The following is an 18941-nucleotide window of genomic DNA, read 5'->3' on the forward strand; positions in this document are numbered from 1 at the left end:
TTCTCAAATACGAACTTTCCAACATCCCTATACAAAGCTTAGATATGGAAAAAATATTCTATGTGGTCAACTAGGAAGAAAAATGCTTGAAGTCTCCTTCATGAATACTTTGTTGATATCACCCAGAAGACCAGGGACTACTTACTGCTTTTCAAGATTTGCAGTAGAAAGGTATTTCATCTCAGTCTAAAGTGGCCTGTTCAGTTCTTAACACTACAGAAGAAACCAAACAGATGAGTTTAACCTAAGTTTATCATCTGAGTTTAATGCTAAGCTAACCTTGTATCCAAAAGTTAGTTCACACGGGTACATTCTGTGTCTTTAAGTCCATTTTGGGGAAGGTGGGAAAAAACCACACAGCTTCTGATTGTCGAGGACTGATAGAGAATCAGAGAGACCCACAAGAAAAAAGGATCTGCTACAGATTTTCTGCCAGCTTTTCTTATTTAATGAGCCCTCGCTGTTTTCTAAAATGAGGGCCCACTTCATACTACAATGACAGAATTATGACTCGCTATCAAAAAAAAAAATCGCTCTTTTTGGTTGCATATACCTGCAAATATACTAAAAAACAATGAATCATACACTTTAAACAAGTGAGCTGTATAATATGTGAACAAAATCTCAAAAAAGCTGTTTTAAAATGTTCTTTTATCAGCAAAAGTAAAAAAAAAAAAAAACATCACAAATAACAAAAAATGAAAGTTCCTAGTTTGTTGTATAAGCCATAGTTTTGCTGTTGCCCAGATAACTAGGTCTGCCCTGGGGGAGCATTTCCAGGTTTGATGAAAGGTACTTTAACCTGGATTTTTGTTCTCAGAGGAGTGAGGGACAGGGGCTGCGGGTTCAGAACTCACTTGGAACATGGGCTGATCACAGTCGGTGTGGGTGGGTAAACCAAGGCAACATTCACTCGCTCGCTGCCATTCTTGGGGCAAATGATCTCTGCCACGCCTTCTGGTCTGGGCTGACTCAGCAACTCCCCTGCAGGAGAGAGAAACATGCATTAGTGAGATTTGCCTTCAAAAGTGAGGCCACCTTAGAGAGGGGGTAGAGGGAGCAGGGCAGGTAGTGAGGACGACGGGAAGGGTCTGCAGACAGTGGAATCAGAGAACAAATGTGCAACCAGAGCAGAACTGGCTCTGCTCTCACTGGCTCATCTGCATCACTGTGGAGAACATTCTAACGGTGATGGCAGGAAGGCTGCCATTCCGGACAGAGACAGCATCTGCCACTCTTTTCCTCACCTTCCTTTCCCCAGATGGGCTCCAGAGATCTTTATCTAGACGTCGCAGCAAACTGAGCCAGGATCCCTCGAGCCCGGAGAAGCAGGGCTGCCAAGGAGGTGTTCATAATGAGGATGGGGGCAGATGGAATTCACAGCAGCCTTGCAACAAAGCCCCGTATTAATGATCTGGAAATGCAGCTGACTAAAGGTGTGTTATCAAGGTAAACAGGCTGGTTCATGCTGGCAAGAGGATTTCCTGGGTAGGTGTGTGTGCGGATTTGTAAAGGACCAACACAATGCTCTCTTATGAGTAATGGGAGCTAGTAAGTCACCCCAAAGGAAACCTGCGTACTCTGCCTGCCCCGGATACGATCTCCAACCAGATCATCAAATCCCCAAGAGCAGTGATGCCTTCCGTTTCTTGCTTTCCTCCCCACTGTCCGCTTACCCAGTAGCACCCTCTGCCCTTTCTCTGTTTTCATGGCCAGCTCTTGCTCAGAAAATTCAAAAAATAGCTTTTGGCGGACAATGGTGCATTATTGCCTAAATTCCCCTACTTATACCTAGAAAGTAAATAAATGAAACCAAGGACACAAAACATCTGCCAACTGGGGAAAGATGCTACTGGAAATAAAACATCAACAGTCATCACTTGTATTACTGATTTGAAATTCTGGGGACCCCAAAGTATATGCCATTCACGTGAGGATACAAAAAATCCTTTGACTGAAAATGCCGTGTATCTAAACGTCTCACCTTCAGCGAACTCACATTGACAGAGCATGCCCATGTGCTAGCACTGAACAGACAGCTTTAAACATACATCTCATTTCATCTTTACAATGTTACTATAAGGTTTATCCTCATTTTGCAAATCAGGAAGCTAACGTTCAGGGAGGTTATGTGATGTACCCAGAGTCAAGGCTAGCAAGGGGCAGACTCAGGCTGTGACCTTGGGAACATCTCTGGGGCCCTTACCTTTTGCTGCCACCCTCTGATACCCATCCCCCCAAAGTGGGGACTGCTTCTTTACTCCAGAACACATCTCTCCTAGAAAAGTAATCCCAAAATGCTATTATTCAGTAATGAACTAACCACTGACATCTTTGTACTTTTATGAAAGACAGCTGTTTCCTGGTTTGAACAATTTTATATGGCTTTGCACAATACGAACCAAATGTAATTTGAGTTCCTTAACCAAACTAATGTAAACACCAAATGACTGCAAAAGTTAATTTAGCATCATTAGCTTGTATCATGGGTATCAGAATTCTGCTCCGACACCAGCTAGGAAAAGATCTCAAAATATAAAAAGGCAAATTAAAAACGTAAACATTAAATGCTCTCGAAGTCATAAAATGAACCAAAGTAAGAGCATGTTGCACCAGACTGAGACTTGGAAGTCATCCAGTCCAAATACCACTTTACAAGTCAGAAGGTCTCTGAGTTTATCAGATTTGCTTGGAGTCTCACAGAGAGCTTTAAACCCACCACCTACCACGGGGCTAGAACTGCACCAAGAGAATGCTCTGAACGACCCAGGCTTGTTAACACACCCCACCCCCACCCCACCCCCGTCCTGGACGCCCTCCCCTGCTTCCTCACCTGATACTTTCAGTTTCTACTTTCTGTCCCAAGATTACCCCCAAGGCTTGAACCCAGACTGGGAATCTCTGGCTTCCCCCAAGAACTCTCTCCTGGTGGGAATTTCACACAGGCCTCTGCTCCTCCTTCCTGCAAGTGCCTGAGGGCCCAGGGATAACAAATGTAGATGTCAAGCCCCAACCCCAGGCTCCCGTTCCTGCACCGCTGGCTTCCTTGCTGGGAACAGTGTAGGTTTTGCCAGAGAACTGGAAATAATTCGCAGTTGACTATTAAGCATTGGCTATCAATTTCTATTAAACCAAGAGCTTTAGTGCCCCCCGCCCTGCTCCAGATGCCCAGAATCACCCAGGTCCAGGGAACTGGTTTTGTGTGGGTCGTACCCCTAGCAGCACTGCCAGCCACTGAAACAGCAGGAAAGTCGAAGGCACTGAGAAATTTCATACATACGAAAAATTCACTTGGTGCTGTGCAGATGAGCAAGAAACAGAACGGTTCACGAGCTCCAGGACATACGTGCACTCTGACAAGCTACTGCTTGGGGCCAGATTCTGAGGATTTCGGAAACGTGCCCAGCTGCTAAATTAAGAAAGTAAGAGAAACGGATTTTTCCTCTCAAAAAAAAAAAACAACAAAAAACTATCTTATCAGTAACACAAACAGTGGTTCCTAACATGTTGGCTACTAAAATAGAAGCTAATTGGCTCTGATTTCCGTAACACAAACTTGATTTTCAAACTAAAGCACAGCCTATTGGTTGAGCACCTAATTAGGGAGATATTACTGTGTGAGGAGCTGCAGGGATACAGGAGTCTAAAGCAAGGCCTGTGATGTGGAGGGCTTCGGCACTGGAGAAAGTCGAGTGCACAAAAAAAGAACTATGGTACTGTGCAGTGGATGCCCCCTAGGAAGTTATGAGATGCTAGAGAACAAATGAGAAGGCCAGACTAATACTGATTTCCAGGACTGGAAAAGACCTGGAAGTGTGGGGAATTTAGATTTATTACACATCTGTCATCACTGGCAAAAAGCTAATAAAAAAGATAAATCCCAAAGTTGGTGGCAGCTGCAAAAAAAAATGTTATATTTACAGAAAATGTTACCAATAGAGGAAGGAGAAATATTCATGTGACCTGTTATATTTCCATTTTTAGGAATTCGCTTCAAGGAAGTGGGCCTTTCTTACAAAAATTATACAATGATTGCTCATAGCAACACTATTCATGAAACAGTGAAAACTTAGTAACCCTCTCAAATATTCAACAAAGGGGAAATGATTAAAAACTATGACACAATTCAGAAGACAGAATTCTCTGTAGTCATTAAAAATTATGAGACCAATATTTCTGTGTAGAAAGAAAATTTGAAAGTATGTTCTCATTAGAAACATAAACTGATAAGGAACACAACTGCATTTGGAGTGAAACGGGTCATTCAAGATTAAATGGTCCTGAGGTTATTTGTTTATTTTTATGCTTGGATCAATTTAAAAAAAAAAAGGCTAAGTATATGCTTCACACTGAAGGGAGACGCCAGCTTTAAATGCAGGTGCTTTCTCCTCTGTTGGAAATTCTCTATTCATGTGCGGTTTTTACACAGTCTTCCTGAAGTAGCAGAAACTTGGCTGGACGAACAGACCACTGCATCTACTGAGGCTGTATTAAGCCACTACACAGTCTCCCTGTGCCTATTAAAGTTATGAAAAGCTATTCTTACTTAATCACTCTGTCTCAAGATTTCTGGCATTAAAATGCTAGTGAACGCTCATTAGTTGTTTTTCCCCTGTGGAAGGATAGAACACCAAGTTTTATTACGATTTATTTTTAAACTACAGGAGATGAGTGAAATGAGCTCGTCTTTTTCTGCTAATCATTAGAATTCACAAATACTGGGCACATTATGCAAAATACTAAAAAGGTATCACTCTGACGACCCAAACCACAATATTAAAAGCCTAAAACATGTCTTTTCAGTACAAATAAAACCCACTTCCTGATCCAGGGTAAAGATCTGAGTTATGAACATCCCTCAAAACAGCAAAAGTGGTCTGGAAATTAAAACAAGCAATTATATAGATTCTATTAAATAAGGAATTATCTAGATTTCTTCAAGGCCTCTTTCAGCTTGAATATTCTGAAGCTCACTCCTCCGCCCCGCAAAGTTCACTGCTGTCTTTTAAGTGTGACTCTGGATGAGATGCAATGATACACAAACGCATGTTTCCCACATCCCCTCAGGGCAAAGGCAGCACCCTCAGAAACTGATGAGCAGGCAGGCTCCCACTTCGCAAGCCCACTGAGTTACCAAAGGCAGCAAAGATGGGAGAACTCCACGGTCCCTTTTATATGAAGACGAACGCCAGACAGAGGTAAAAGGACATCTTGTCTTAAAACAAAACAAAGGCCAGAAAGTATATACAAAGGAGAGGTAAACACTGTGAATGTAAGTTAGTGCAGCCACTATGGAAAACAGTATGGAGGTTCCTCAAAAAATTAAGAATAGAACTACCATAGGATCCAGCAGTTCCACTCCTGGGTATGTATCTGGGAAAAAATGAAAACACTAATTTGAAGAGATACATGCACCCCAGTGTTCACAGCAGTACTATTTACAACGGCCAAGATATGGAAGCAACCCAAGTGCCCACCAACAGACAACTGGATAATGAAGATGTGGTATATACATGCAATGGAATATTACCATTTGCAGCAACATGAATGGACCTAGAGAATATTATGCCTAGTGAAATAAGTCAGAGAGAGAAAAACAGATACTGTATGATACCACTTATATGTGGAATCTAAAAAATAATACAAACAAATGTATACAGCAGAACAGAAACAGACTCACAGAAAACAAACTAGTGGCTACCAAAGCGGAAGAGGGACAGTTTAGGAGTAGGGGATTAACAGATACAGAGTACTACACATAAAATAGATAAGCAACAAGGATATACTGTATAGCCCAAGGAATTATAGCCATTATCTCATAATAACGTATAATGGAGTATAAGCTGCAAAAATGAATCGCTGTGCTGTACACCTGAAACTAACATAATACTGTAAATCAAGTACACTTGAATAAAAAATAAGAAAAATGCACCACTGTGCACACTTAAAAGTGTGAGAAAAGGGAGCAGAAGAGATCTCTCAGTACCTATTGGTTCCCACAAAACCAACATTTGCAGACCTGGCCACCTCATGCCGTTTTAGGGGACGGTCCCCATGGCTGAGCCTCAGCACAGCACCTCCCTCAGGACCAGGGTTGGGCAGCTCCAGCTTGGCTGCTGTTCCAAAAAAATAAAATAAATAGACTAGGTTGTACTTTTTGGTAGTCCTGTTTTTTAAAAAAAAGCCATTTTGTGACTATGAATTATGACTTTTTTTTAGAAGAGAAACTGATGTGCAGGAAGCAGCACAGCGAGCCTGTGTCAAGAGCACAAACAGACCTGGTCCTTCCATCTCCGAGACCAGGACTGGGCCCATCTCTGGCCGACATCGTTTTCACAGAGGTAAAAATTATGCACAACTATGGAAGTGTGATCTTCCCAACTTATAAAAGTGTCTTAAAGTACCATTTATAATAGTCACTTGGAATAAATGGAAACAATTTTAAGTTTAAAAACTAAAGGATATAGGTCATAAAATGTCATTGAATGTGGTATTTTCCAACATATTGAAATGAAAGGTGAAGTTTAAAAGTAAATTTAAGATCAAAATGGATTAAAGGTAATTTGGCTTTGGAATTGTTTTTGGAAATTCTACCATAACCTTTAAGTAAACAGGAGATATCAATAACTTGGAGCTAGGATAACTTTACTGGCAAAAGACATCCTGGTATAAATTAGATGTGAAACGAAAGAGGAAAATCTTATGTCCTAGGCCTGGTTCTGCCACTGAGTTCACTCATTCATTTAACAGGTACATAACAACCACCAACTAATGTGAGACAGCACCACAGACTCTGAGAGAACAGCAGCGAATAAGGTACACGAAGACCCCTGATTTCGTGGCGCTTACAGTCTAGAAGGAAGATTAGTAAGGAACCAACTACATAACTTATTAAAAACTTGTTACACAGATTATTAAAACAGGCTAATGAGATAGGGAGTGAATGGGTTGCCCAGGATGCCTCTCTGAGGAGGTGACGTTTATGCTGAAAGCTGAACGACAAGGAGAAGCAAGCCATGGGAAGAACATTCCAGGCAGAGGAAACCGCTAATGCAAAGTCATGAAAGTAGGAAGATGCTTGGCTGCCCAGAGAAGAATCTAGATCATGGGGTGAAGGGGAAACGGGACAAGATGAAGAGGCAAGACAGTGAGGCCCAGATCATGGACTCTGCAGACAGGGGAAAATGTTTGGTTTTGATTCTAAGTGGTGGGGAGCCATATGGAAGGTTTTAAATGGAGTAATGACATCTGATCTAAGAAGATTCCTCTGGCTGCTGTGTGGGATGGCAAAATGAAGGCAAGGAAACCATAAGAAGGCTCACAGAGGAGCCCAGGTGAGAGGTGGTGGAGGCCTGGTCTGGAGAGACTGGCGTTATGTTTCATAGACGGTCAGCAGGACTTGCCAGTGAATTGGATGTGGAGGTAGGATGCAGAGACGAGCCAAGGATAATTCCAAATCTTTGGTATGGGAAGACGGCAGCTGGTGGTACTACTTGCAAGACTAAGCGAGAAGATTGTTAGTGGGAAGGGGAGAAATTAGGAGTTCTGTTTTGGCCAAGTTAGATCTGACTGTTAGACAACAGGGTGATAGATATTAATTGTGGAATTACACATTCAGTTCTGGATTTGCAGGAAAAGGTTAAGACTGGAGGTAGAGATTTGGGAGGAATCAGCAAACACATGATCTGGAAAGGCATACAAGTGAATGACATCACCCAGGAAATTGAGTAGATAAAGAAGAAAAAGGAAACAGACAGCCTGGGGTGCTCCAAGTTTAGAGCACTGAAAGTTTAGAGGCTGAAAAGGAGAGAGGCCAGCCAGGAACTGCCAAGGAGGCAGAAGGAGAACAGGAAGAACGTGGCTTCACAAAGGAAACCAAACTCCTTCAAGAAAAGGGAGTGACCAGCTGTGCTCAACTCTGCTGAGTGGACAAGCAAAGTAACAACGGAGACGGGACCACTGGGCTTGGAGGTGACTGGAGGCTTTGACAGAAGCAGAAAGGTGGGGACGGGTGTGTGACTGAAGAGGGCTGAGGAAAGAACGGGAGGCAGAAGTGGGAACCACAGCCAGAGACAGATTTCCACGAAGCGGTGAATTATGTTGTACTTGCCACTTGTACTCTGAGCTGGGTATCCCACACCCGAAAAACACAATTAAGGAAATGGCCCTGTTGCTCTCTGAGTTTTCTCCAGCTCTAAGTCTCCGTGTCTGAACTACTACAATGAACAGGTGGGTAGATGGAGGAGTGAGTAATAGAATGAGTGAAAGATCACAAGGCTCAGAAGATAAAAAAGAGAAAGGAGGGACTTCCTTGGTGGTCCAGTGGTTAAGAATCCACCTTCTGGGCTTCCCTGGTGGTGCAGTGGTTGAGTCTGCCTGCCAATGTGGGGGACGCGGGTTGGTGCCCCTGTCTGGGAGGATCCCGCGTGCCCCGGGGCAGCTGGGCCTGTGAGCCATGGCCGCTGAGCCTGCACGTCTGGAGCCTGTGCTCTGCAACGGGAGACGCCACGGCAGTGAGAGGCCCGCGTACCACACACACACAAAAAAAGAATCCACCTTCCAATGCAGGGGACATGGGTTCGAACCCTGGTCCAGGAAGATCCCACATGCTGTGGAGCAACTAAGCCCATGTGCCACAGCTACTGAGCCCACATGCCATAACTACTGAAACCCGTGTGCCTAGAGCCAGTGCTCCACAACGAGAAGCCACCATAATGAGAAGCTCACGCACCACAACAGAGTAGCCCCCACTCACCGCAACTAAAGAAAGCCCGCGTGCAGCAACGAAGACCCAACGCAGCCAAAAACCCAACGCAGCCAAAAATAAATAAATAATACAAATAAATTAATTATAAAAAAGAATGTAAAAAAGAGAGAAAGGAGCCCAGCGCAAAGGCCCTGGAGGCCAACGTGATGAACTGCTCTTCTGAAAAGATAAACAGGGGTGTCCACGTCTTTTCCAGAGTGGGTTATGTGGTAAGAAAGCCATCTGTATGGTAGACATTTCCACTAAAAAAAAAAATGGTGAAATAACATGTGCTTGCTATTGAAAACAGATTTTTATCAAAAGTCAGTCCATGCAATACTTAAAAAATTGCCAATGCCATTTTTTACAGAAACTACAACAAAAAAAGTTTACAATCTGTATGGAAGCACAAAAGACCCCGAATAGCCAAAGTCATCTTGAGAAAGAAAAACGGAGCTGGAGGAATCAGGCTCCCTGACTTCAGACTATACTACAAAGCTACAGTCATCAAAACAGTATGGTACTGGCACAAAAACAGAAATATAGATCAGTGGAACAGGACAGAAAGCCCAGAAATAAACCTACACACCTATGATCAACTAATCCATGACAAAGGAGGCAAGAATATACAATGGAGAAAAGATAGTCACTTCAGTAAGTGGTGGGAGAACAGGACAACTACATGTAGAAGAATGAAATTAGAACACTAACACCATATGCAAAAATAAACTCAAAATGGATTAAAGACCTAAACGTAAGGCCGGATACTATAAAACTCTTAGAGGAAAACATAGGCAGAACACTCTCCGACATAAATTGCAGCAAGATTATTTTTGACCCACCTCCTAGAGTAATGAAAATACAAACAAAAATAAACAAATGGGACATAATGAAACTTAAAATCTTTTGCACAGCAAAGGAAACCATAAAACAAAAAGACAATCCACAGAATGGGAGAAAACATTTGCAAATGATGCGACTGACAAGGGATTAATCTCCAAGATATAAACAGCTCATGCAGCTCAATACAAAAAAAGAAAAAGAAAAAAAAGCAAAAAATGGGTGGATGATCTAAATAAACATTTCTCCAAAGAAGACGTACACAGATGGCCAAAAGCACATGAATTATTAGAGAAATGCAGATGAAAACTATCATGAGATATCACCTCACACCAGTCAGAATGGCCATCATCAAGACGTCTACCAACAATAAAAGCTGGGGAGGGTGTGGAGAAAAGGGAACCCTCCTACACTGTTGGTGGGAATGTAAATTGGTACAACCATTATGGAGAACAGTATGAAGGTTCCTTAAAAGACTTATAGAGCTACCATATAATCCAAAATCCCACTCCTGGGCATATGTCTGGAGAAAACCATAATTCGAAAAGATACATGCACCCCAATGTTCATTGCAGCACTATTTACAATAGCCAAGACATGAAAGCAACCTGAATGTCCATTGACAGAGGAGTGGATAACGAAGATATGGTACATATATACAATGGAATATTAGTCATAACAAAGAATGAGGACATTTAACATGGATGGACCTAGAGATTGTCATACTGAGTGAAGTAAGTCAGACAGAGAAAGACACATATCATATGATCATACTATATGTGTAATCTAAAAAAATGTTACAGGGCTTCCCTGGTGGCGCAGTGGTTGAGAGTCCGCCTGCCAATGCAGGGGACACAGGTTCGTGCCCCGGTCCGGGAAGATCCCACATGCCGCGGAGCGGCTGGGCCCGTAAGCCATGGCCGCTGAGCCTGCGCGTCCGGAGCCTGTGCTCTGCAACGGGAGAGGCCACAACAGTGAGAGGCCCGCGTACCGCAAAAAAAAAAGGTACAGAACAGAAATAGAGCCACAGACGTAGAAGACAAACTTATGGTTACCAGGTGGAAGGGGCAGGGGAGGGATAAATTGGGAGACTGGGATTGACGTGTACACGCTATTATATAGAAAATAGATAACTAACAAGGACCTACTGTATAGCACAGGGAACTCTACTCAATACTCTGTAATGACCTATATGGGAAAAGAATCTAAAAAAGAGTGGATATATGTATATGTATAACTGATTCACTTTGCTGTACACCTGAAACTAACACAACATTGTAAATCAACTATACTCCAATAAAAATTTAAAAAACAAAAAATTAGTCTAAAGCACTTTAATCACAGCAATCAATGTATATGAAACTGCTGGTCATAGAGAAACAATACAAATTAGTTTGGTTCTGGAATCAGATAGCCTTAGTTGCAATCCTGGCTAAAATTTACTGGCTGTGTGGATCAGTCAGGGTCTCCTCAGGAGACAGAACCACAGAGTAAGCTTTAATAGAAATAATTATTAACCTATTACAGTGAATTTACTACCAAGAGGAAAGAAAACTCTAAAGGATAACTCCAAGGCTGAGGGAGAATTGCCCAGGAAGAAGAACCTGGGCGTGGGAGAGCCCTGGGCAAAGCTGAGATTCAGACCTTGTTGGTTGGATGGGGTGTGGTACAGCCTCTGAGTAGGGGAAAAGCCTGCTGGGCTGCCCAGGCCAGACTAGTCCACAGTCAGCTGGCTAAAGCCAGCAGGGAACTGTCCCCTGGGTGCTGACAAAATTCCCCAGGAAGCTGTCTTTGGAGGGAAGGTGGGGATCATGCTGTTGAACTGAGGCTAGATGGGCACCAACTAGAGTCCCTGAAAAGCTACCCGCCCCCAGGGTTGCTGCTGAATCAACGAGGAAGCCAGCTAGGCCACCCTCGAAACTCTCTGGGGATGTGCCTTGGGGGATACTGCTGAACTCTTCAGGAAATTGGCTGGGGTACCCCCTAGATTCTCAGGCATCTTCCTGCTGGGCCACAGGGAGGTCAGCTCGGGTGCCCACAGATACCATCCAGCACTTGGGCCTCACTATATACTCTTAGGGAGCTCTGGGACTCCGAGAGGGGTCCCCCAAACTGCAGGGATGCTGTGTTCTCCCTGTGAGCAGTTTGCTTTTGGCTCAATTTGTTCCTCTTGGAAAGAAGTCAACTTGATAGGGCCACCTAATAATCGGATACATCCTAAGTTATGAAGTGCAAAGGTAGCTGCAAAAACTTATACCCTCAGACATTGTGACTGTCTTCCAGAACTGTTTTCACTTTCGCCATATAGCCCTGCAGTTCTTCAAAGTGTAGGAATACACTGAGTTCCAGGCAATTTAACAGTGTAAAGGTATTTCTGTCTCCCAGATTTGTTGAATTCTCAAGTCCAGTTTTGATTCTAAATGCTGGGACTTTGTTGTTTTTTAAAAAAATCACTCAGAAATGCCCTTCTGTGCCTTGAAGCTTTGGGGACAATTTGTAAAGTCTTATCATTAAGAGGGGACAACCTATCAGCAAAACAGAAGCAGGCCAGTTGGGGTTCTTAGAGATGACCTTGAACTAAGGGTATAACTCAGTACCTATCTTCAGTGAGTCTTCATGGCTTGTCATTAGGCTGCACTGAACAAACGAAATTTCAACACTTCAGCGTCTTCCCAACATCCTCCAAGGTGGTGACAGTGGTGACAGTTACAGGCAGGAGGAAAGACAAAGGCCACACTCTTGATTTCTTCTCTGACTCATTCCATGATGCTAACCTGTGAAGCACTCAGACTTTCCTGATGAGTAACTCAGTGGAAGCCAAGCCTCCCCGCAAGCCGGGCACACATGATGGACACTTTGAAATTTTTCCTTTTATGGCAGGTGCCCATCTGGAGCAGACAAGCCTAGCTTTTCCTTGTTTAACCCAATTCCTGACAGAAGATGACTGTCCTCATAGTAATGTTTGCTTTTAATTTCAGAAAGCTTTTTGTTTGTTTGAGGAACAGGAGGTGACTAAACATCTCAGGTATGCTAAACTGAGAAGAGTGGCATTTGGTCCAGGGCCCCTCCTGGATGGATCATCACATAGGTCTCTTCTGGATCAAAAGAGCTGGGACCTCAGATCAAGCACTTGGCAAAAGTTCAACCAAGGCGGGGGGTGGGGAATCTGCTGACAAAATTTCTTTGTAAATCTTCTTCCCTCACATTACAAGCTTACACTTCCTTTTCCTAATGTCGTTTTTTTCTTTTTTGTGTTTTTATGTGACCACAAGCAACCCTCTGTACCACTCTTCCCCACCACTTCCTCATAACTCAGTGCTTTGAAATTCCCCTTCTACAGCCCCCCTATTTCCATCACCTGCGGTGGAACAAAAGTCCCCATCTTCTCCTCCTCCTCCAGGCTGCTTTTCCACCTGGATTCTCTCCACCTGCTGAAAGAGTCCCAGGGTGCCCAAGGAGTTTCCTTCCCCAAGTGTCCATCACAGAACTGGGATGAGATGCCAGGGAGAAACTTTAGGAAGATTCCCTGCTGAAGTATGAGACCCCAACAGACACAAAATAAACATTCCTGGAGACCAGGATAAACATCCCGAGACAGCAGGTAAACGTGGCTCCTGTGGTGTTTATTAATATGTAGCAGAATTACTCCAGTGAAGTTGCCAGAAACTGGGGTGCCTACACTGGGTTTGCTTTTGGTTCTAAAAGAGCCCAAAATAGCAAAATAATAGATTGCTTTATATCAACGTTCTATACACTGGCTGTTGTCAGCACCTTTATATCAGTCCCAGACTAGCCCAGATAATATACAAATCGCGATATCACAAGGACAAGAGAGCCTGTCTTTAGATTCTGTACAAGACTCCTCGAGAATATCTGAAAGCGAATCGTGCTATATCCTAGAAATGTGGAACAGTGAGGTACCACTTCAACAAGGTGGTTTTAGGACAAGAAAGCCTTCGTATCGATGGTAAGCAGGCTTTAAAAGTTCACCACCCTGGACTTCCCTGGTGGTCCGGTGGCTAAGACACAGTGCTTCCAATGCAAGGGGCACAGATTCAATCCCTGGTCAGGGGAACTAAGCTCCCACATGCTGTGCAGCACGGCCAAAAGAATAAAAAAAATTAAAAATAATTAAATCATTCATCACCCTGAAAGAAGTCAGATGGAGAAAGACAAATACTGTCTGATGTCACTCATATGTGGAATATAAAAAACTAATAAACAATAACTAAATGAACAAACCAAACTAAACAAAAACAGGTAGATGCAAAGAACAGAATAGTGATTCCCAGAGGGGAAGGGATGGGGGGAGGGTAAAAAGGAGGAAATAGACGGTGATGGATAGAAACTGAATTTTTGGTGGTGAGCACAATATAGGGTGTACAGATGTAGAAATATAAGGTACACCTGAAACTTATATAACGTTATAAGTCAATGTTACCTCAATAAAAGAAGAGTAAAAACTCACTACCCATGAGAAATGGCAAGGGCTTGACCAAAAAGATGTAGACAAATTCATGCAAGTAAAATCAATAACGGGACACACTGTGAAAAGGTCAAGCTTCCGAGGTTAAAGTTTCAGAGGACAGCTAAGGCCTTCCACAACCCTATATTCTTAGTGATGACAAAAGAAATAAAGTGACCTAATCATTCATATACATACAGGTGTCTCACTGGAGTTATGATCTGGAGTTAACTCATCAGTTGCTGGCTCAGCTCAAGCCGTTGTATAAACGGCCTTACGAACAAGCACATCCTTCAGCAAAATGCACGTGAGAACTTATACCACCCTCTCCTGACCTTCGGTAGGTCTGACCCGTATCAAAGCTGACCAGGGACAGAGGGACACGCTGCCCTGCCTGTTCCCGCCACTCAGTCATTCCAGCTCCTCAGACGTGTGTGCTGGCCACTTGGCTCCATCAGCGTTGCTAAGGGTTTATACAAATACAAATCCACCCAAGAAAGGAAAAATATTTCCCCTTTTCCGGCTCTGGATAAAGTTCTAGCAGACTTGGCTGAGGATTAGACATGCTTCACAGATCAAAGTACGCTAAGGGGGCGGGGGTGGGGGTGGGGAAGAGAGCCCAAACCCAGCGCTGGCCTGCCTTCTTCTCAAGACGCAAGTCAGGATCATCAAAAGCCCCCATGCTGCTGGGCTGGAGTGCTTTCAAAAGGTGACTCTTTATTTGGAGAGCCTGTCACCTCCTTCTTACTGGAAACGGCTCCAGGCTCACAGGAGTGAGTGAATACAGACAGTTTCATAAAAGCCTTCAGACTAAAACTGTCTCCTTCCAACCTGAGTTCTCCTTTCAACTGAAAAACGGGAGGAACTTTTAGGACCTGAACTGAAATTTGAAACACTGGCCAGGCAGCCTTGTCAAAATCGACCTGGTTTTGAAGGACTAAGGAAGCCACCTGAAGTCCTGAAGGATGATCAGAAACCGTATCTTGGCTTCAGGTCTCAGAACGAAGCTAAGAATTCCTGCGAATCGGTTTTTCTTGGAGGAAGGGAGGGGGCAGGAGAAATGAATTCCTCTGGGTGAGGGGTTGCTGAGAGACCCCACAGACTTAGGGTCAGACCCACAGAGCCTTGAGGCTGGAAGAAAGCTTGAGATGGTTCAGCCGCCTTATTTTGCACATGAATATCTCCCACTTGCATAAACAGACACTACTGGGACCGTGTTCCAGCCAGGACCCTCTTCCAACACCAGCTTTTCTTTATCTACTCCCCCCACCCAAGTTTCATTCCCAGAAGATCCAGCCTGGACTTGAGGCCATTTTAAACAAAAAGCATCCCTGGCGTCCTGAAAAATGTTACATTGCACGACCAATGGAAACCGAGCCCTTAGACTCTCCAGCCTCTGCAAAGTTGTAACTGTGAACAAGAAAGAATTCTTATTTAATTATTTAAGTCTATTTTTTCTTATTTTTCAGGTACACCTTCCTGCTGGCAGGTGCAGCTGGCTTTCAAATGAAGCCTCAGTGCAAAGAAAATGTAATCATGAAAAGTGTTGACACCCGTTAGAAAGTATGGGACCCCCAAACAGGACTGGCTTCCTCAGGGGAAAGAACCATTTCTCGGGGTAGCTCAGTCCACTCCCCTGGCCGTGGTCTCAGGTCACCTCCAGTCCTGACTTCCGGCCTGAACATCAGCTGAGATCTCACTACCTATTAAACACTGATTAAACACCAAAATCAAACTCCTGATTCCCACTGGCCTCACGCCCCACCAGGCTACTCCTTTCCCAGGCTTCTCGTGTCTGTGAGTGTCCACTCTGTCCTTCAGTTACTTTGGACAAAACACATGGGGTCATTTTTTACGCCCTTCTTCTCTCACACCACACACTGAATACATCGGCACGTCCCGCCGCTCCAGCTTCAACCCATAGGCATCCGACCACTTCCTCAGCTCCCTGGTCCATGCCACCATCAACCCGGATGTATGGCGGTCTCCTAACCCCACAGTCTATTCCCCACTGAAGCCAGAGGAATTCCCTCCCAGGGCACGTCAGACCATGTTACTCATCTCCTCAGATCCTCTGCCACCTCCTTTGTCACTCACACATCTGCAGGGTCTGGTGTCATCTGCTCCATTCTCCTGCCCCTCGCTCCTTCCTCATCCTGCTCTAGCCCCACTGGCCTCCTTGTAAAGCACACTCCCACCTCAGGACCCTGTTTTCACCACTTAGGTCCCCATCCCCCTCCCCATACAAGCTTCATTCAAGTCTCTGCTCAGATGTCACCACCTCAGAAAGAACTCCCTGACCACCCTGTATAAATAGCACCCCCCAACCTCCTGGTCATCCACATTCCATCACCTGCTTTATTTTTCTTATGGTACTTCTGTCCACCTGACATATACTGGTTGATGGTGTGTCTCCTCTGCTAGAATGTGAGAGTCACGAGTGTGGGGCCTTCTCATGCTCACTGTTGGATCCAAGCATCCAGCACAGTGCCCGGACCATAGCAGGCCTGAGACAGATGGTGAAGAAGAATCGATCATTTGATGAGTCCATAAGTGGACGGCATATACAAGGCGGCTTCTCAAGCTCCCTCAGGTCTGTGGTTCCAAATCTGACACTGGTGTGGCGCACAGTCAGGCCGTCAGGGCCACAGTCTACACCCTCTTCTTCCCAAGGGCACACGAAGGCCCAGCTGGGCAGGTGTCAGACTTCTTGGCATATCATTGCTTCCTCCACACGCCAGGCCTGGCACACAACCCAGGAGTGCTCCACTCTGGAACCCACCCTGCTTTTCTGTCCTACCTGGTTCTCGCATCTTTTACAAACTAAAAGTCATGCTAAACTCGACCCATTTGGGAAGATTCTAATGCCAACATCTTGAAAGGTTTTCTAAATTCTGAGAATTACAAGACTCAGAGACTCTTTAGGAAGACCTGCTAAGTGTAGCTAAAAATGCTGTCTTCTGAACTATCATTGGAAATGGGTTATTTAGAGAGTGGGGGTGGGGAATAAGGAACAGAGAGGCCACAAGTTACTTAGCGCTCTGGGGGTGGGTAGGAGGAGCTGAAATGAGAGCTTAGCACCACCCCCTTTCCCCAGTCTCAGAGAGTTTGCTCACACACATGCGCTGATCAGCACCCTGCTGGCTTCTCCAGGGAACCCTCTGGAGGTCTCTTCTCTCCGGTCCTGTGTCCTGCAAACTCTGGTCACCCTGGGCTCCTTAATTCAGAGAGTCTGTCTCAGCTACACCCTCTCTGCACCGCAGCCTGGACACTCACAAGGCACTATGCTGGGCCAATTATGGGACTCACCTCATTTGTTTCCCATATCTCGGGATCATTGTCCTTTGTCACCTGATGCTCAGGGTCTTGAAAATCATTATTTTATATACTTTGCTGGAGTTTTTCCCCAGGTGCAAGAGTAAATACAGTCTCTGTTACTCTATCTTAGCTGAAAATGGAAGTGTTTTTATAAGTCTTAAAGTACTTTTGATATTGTGAATAAAATAGTTTCTTTCTAAATGATAAGCCTGTCATCAAAGTTAAAAACTTATGTTCCTCCAAAGACAATGAATGAAAAGACACAGACTAGGAAGAAAGATTTGCAAAGCATGTATCTGATAAAAGGGCTTGTATACAGAATATATAAAGAACTCTAAAAACTCAGTAAGAAGAAAAAAAAACAATAAAAAGGAAGCAGCAAAAGTTTGAACAGGGCTTCCCTGGTGGTGCAGTGGTTGAGAGTCTGCCTGCCGATGCAGGGGACACGGGTTCGTGCCCCGGTCCGGGAGAATCCCACATGCCGTGGAGCGGCTGTGCCTGTGAGCCATGACCGCTGAGGCTGCGCGTCCGGAGCCTGTGCTCCGCAACGGGAGAGGCCACAGCAGTGAGAGGCCCGCGTACCACAAAAAAAAAAAAAAAAAAAGTTTGAACAGACATTTCTGCAAACAAGGTGTACCAATGGGAAATAAGCACATGAAAAGATGCTCAACATCATTACTCATTAGGGAAATGCAACCAAAACCAGAACGAGATACCCTTCACATCTATTAGGGTGTCTAAACAAAAAAGGCTGACCACACCCAGCGTTAGTGAGGACTGGAGGAACTGGAACTCTCAACACTGCTGGTGGCATTTCTTGAAAAGTGGAAACATACACCTGCCTTGTGATCCAGCTAGTCACTCTTAAACTTTTACCCAAGAGAAAAGAACGCATAAATCCAATCAAAGATCTATATGTAAATGTTCATAGCAGTTTCACCTGAAGTAGCCAAAATCCAGGAGCAACCCAAATGTCCATTAAAAGGTGAGATGATAAACTGTGGTATATCCATACAATGGAACACGGCCCAGCAATAAAAGGGAATGAACCATGGGTATACACAACACAGATGAATCCAAAAATAACTATGCTGAGGAAATGAAGCCAGACCAAAACAGAGTGCATACTGTATTATCCCATTATATAGAATTCCAGAAAATGGAAACTAATCTATAGTAAATCAGTGGTTATCTGGGGTGGAGGTGGCAGACAGGAAGGGATCGGAGTGACCCAGAGGAAACTCCCAAGGGAGGGGGATTTGTTCATTTTCTTGATTGTGGTGATGGCTTTATGGGTAAATACACAGCTCAAAACTTACCAAATTGTATACTTTCAGACTGTGCATTTTACTGTATGCCAATTACATCTTAACTATATCTCAATTAGAAACAAACCCTGTAGTTAACTAAAACCCCAAACTACCAGCAAGAAACAGCAACTGATGTTACAGCATGACCACCCTCCCCACCAAAACGAAACGCTTGACAGATTTGGGAAGGATATATTTCACTTACCATATCCCATGACTTCCAAACTGAAAAATTAGGGAATCTCAGATCAAAGCCCTAGAA

At 44.1% G+C, this 18941-nt stretch overlaps 1 protein-coding gene across 11 annotated transcripts in view; it reads right to left on the reverse strand.

Moving 5' to 3' along the window:
* The window catches only part of MFHAS1 (multifunctional ROCO family signaling regulator 1), a 115261-nt gene that overhangs the window by 16770 nt on the left and 79550 nt on the right, over positions 1-18941 (reverse strand). For 2 of the 11 annotated variants that reach the window (XM_089903683.1, XM_022571123.3), the window contains exon 2: positions 858-984. In XM_089903683.1, coding sequence (XP_089759809.1) covers positions 858-984 — 127 coding nt within the window. Of the gene's footprint in view, positions 1-145; positions 214-857; positions 985-1247; positions 1388-3280; positions 3410-18894; positions 18936-18941 lie in introns of those variants that run through there. The other 9 variants (XM_089903688.1, XM_089903687.1, XM_089903685.1 and 6 more) reach the window with 9 other exon arrangements.

Source organism: Delphinapterus leucas, chromosome 21 (genome assembly GCF_059928025.1).
Source record: "Delphinapterus leucas isolate spDelLeu-1000000601 "Yukka" chromosome 21, BTC_Dleu_Yukka2, whole genome shotgun sequence".
Classification (NCBI taxonomy): Eukaryota; Metazoa; Chordata; class Mammalia; order Artiodactyla; family Monodontidae; genus Delphinapterus; species Delphinapterus leucas.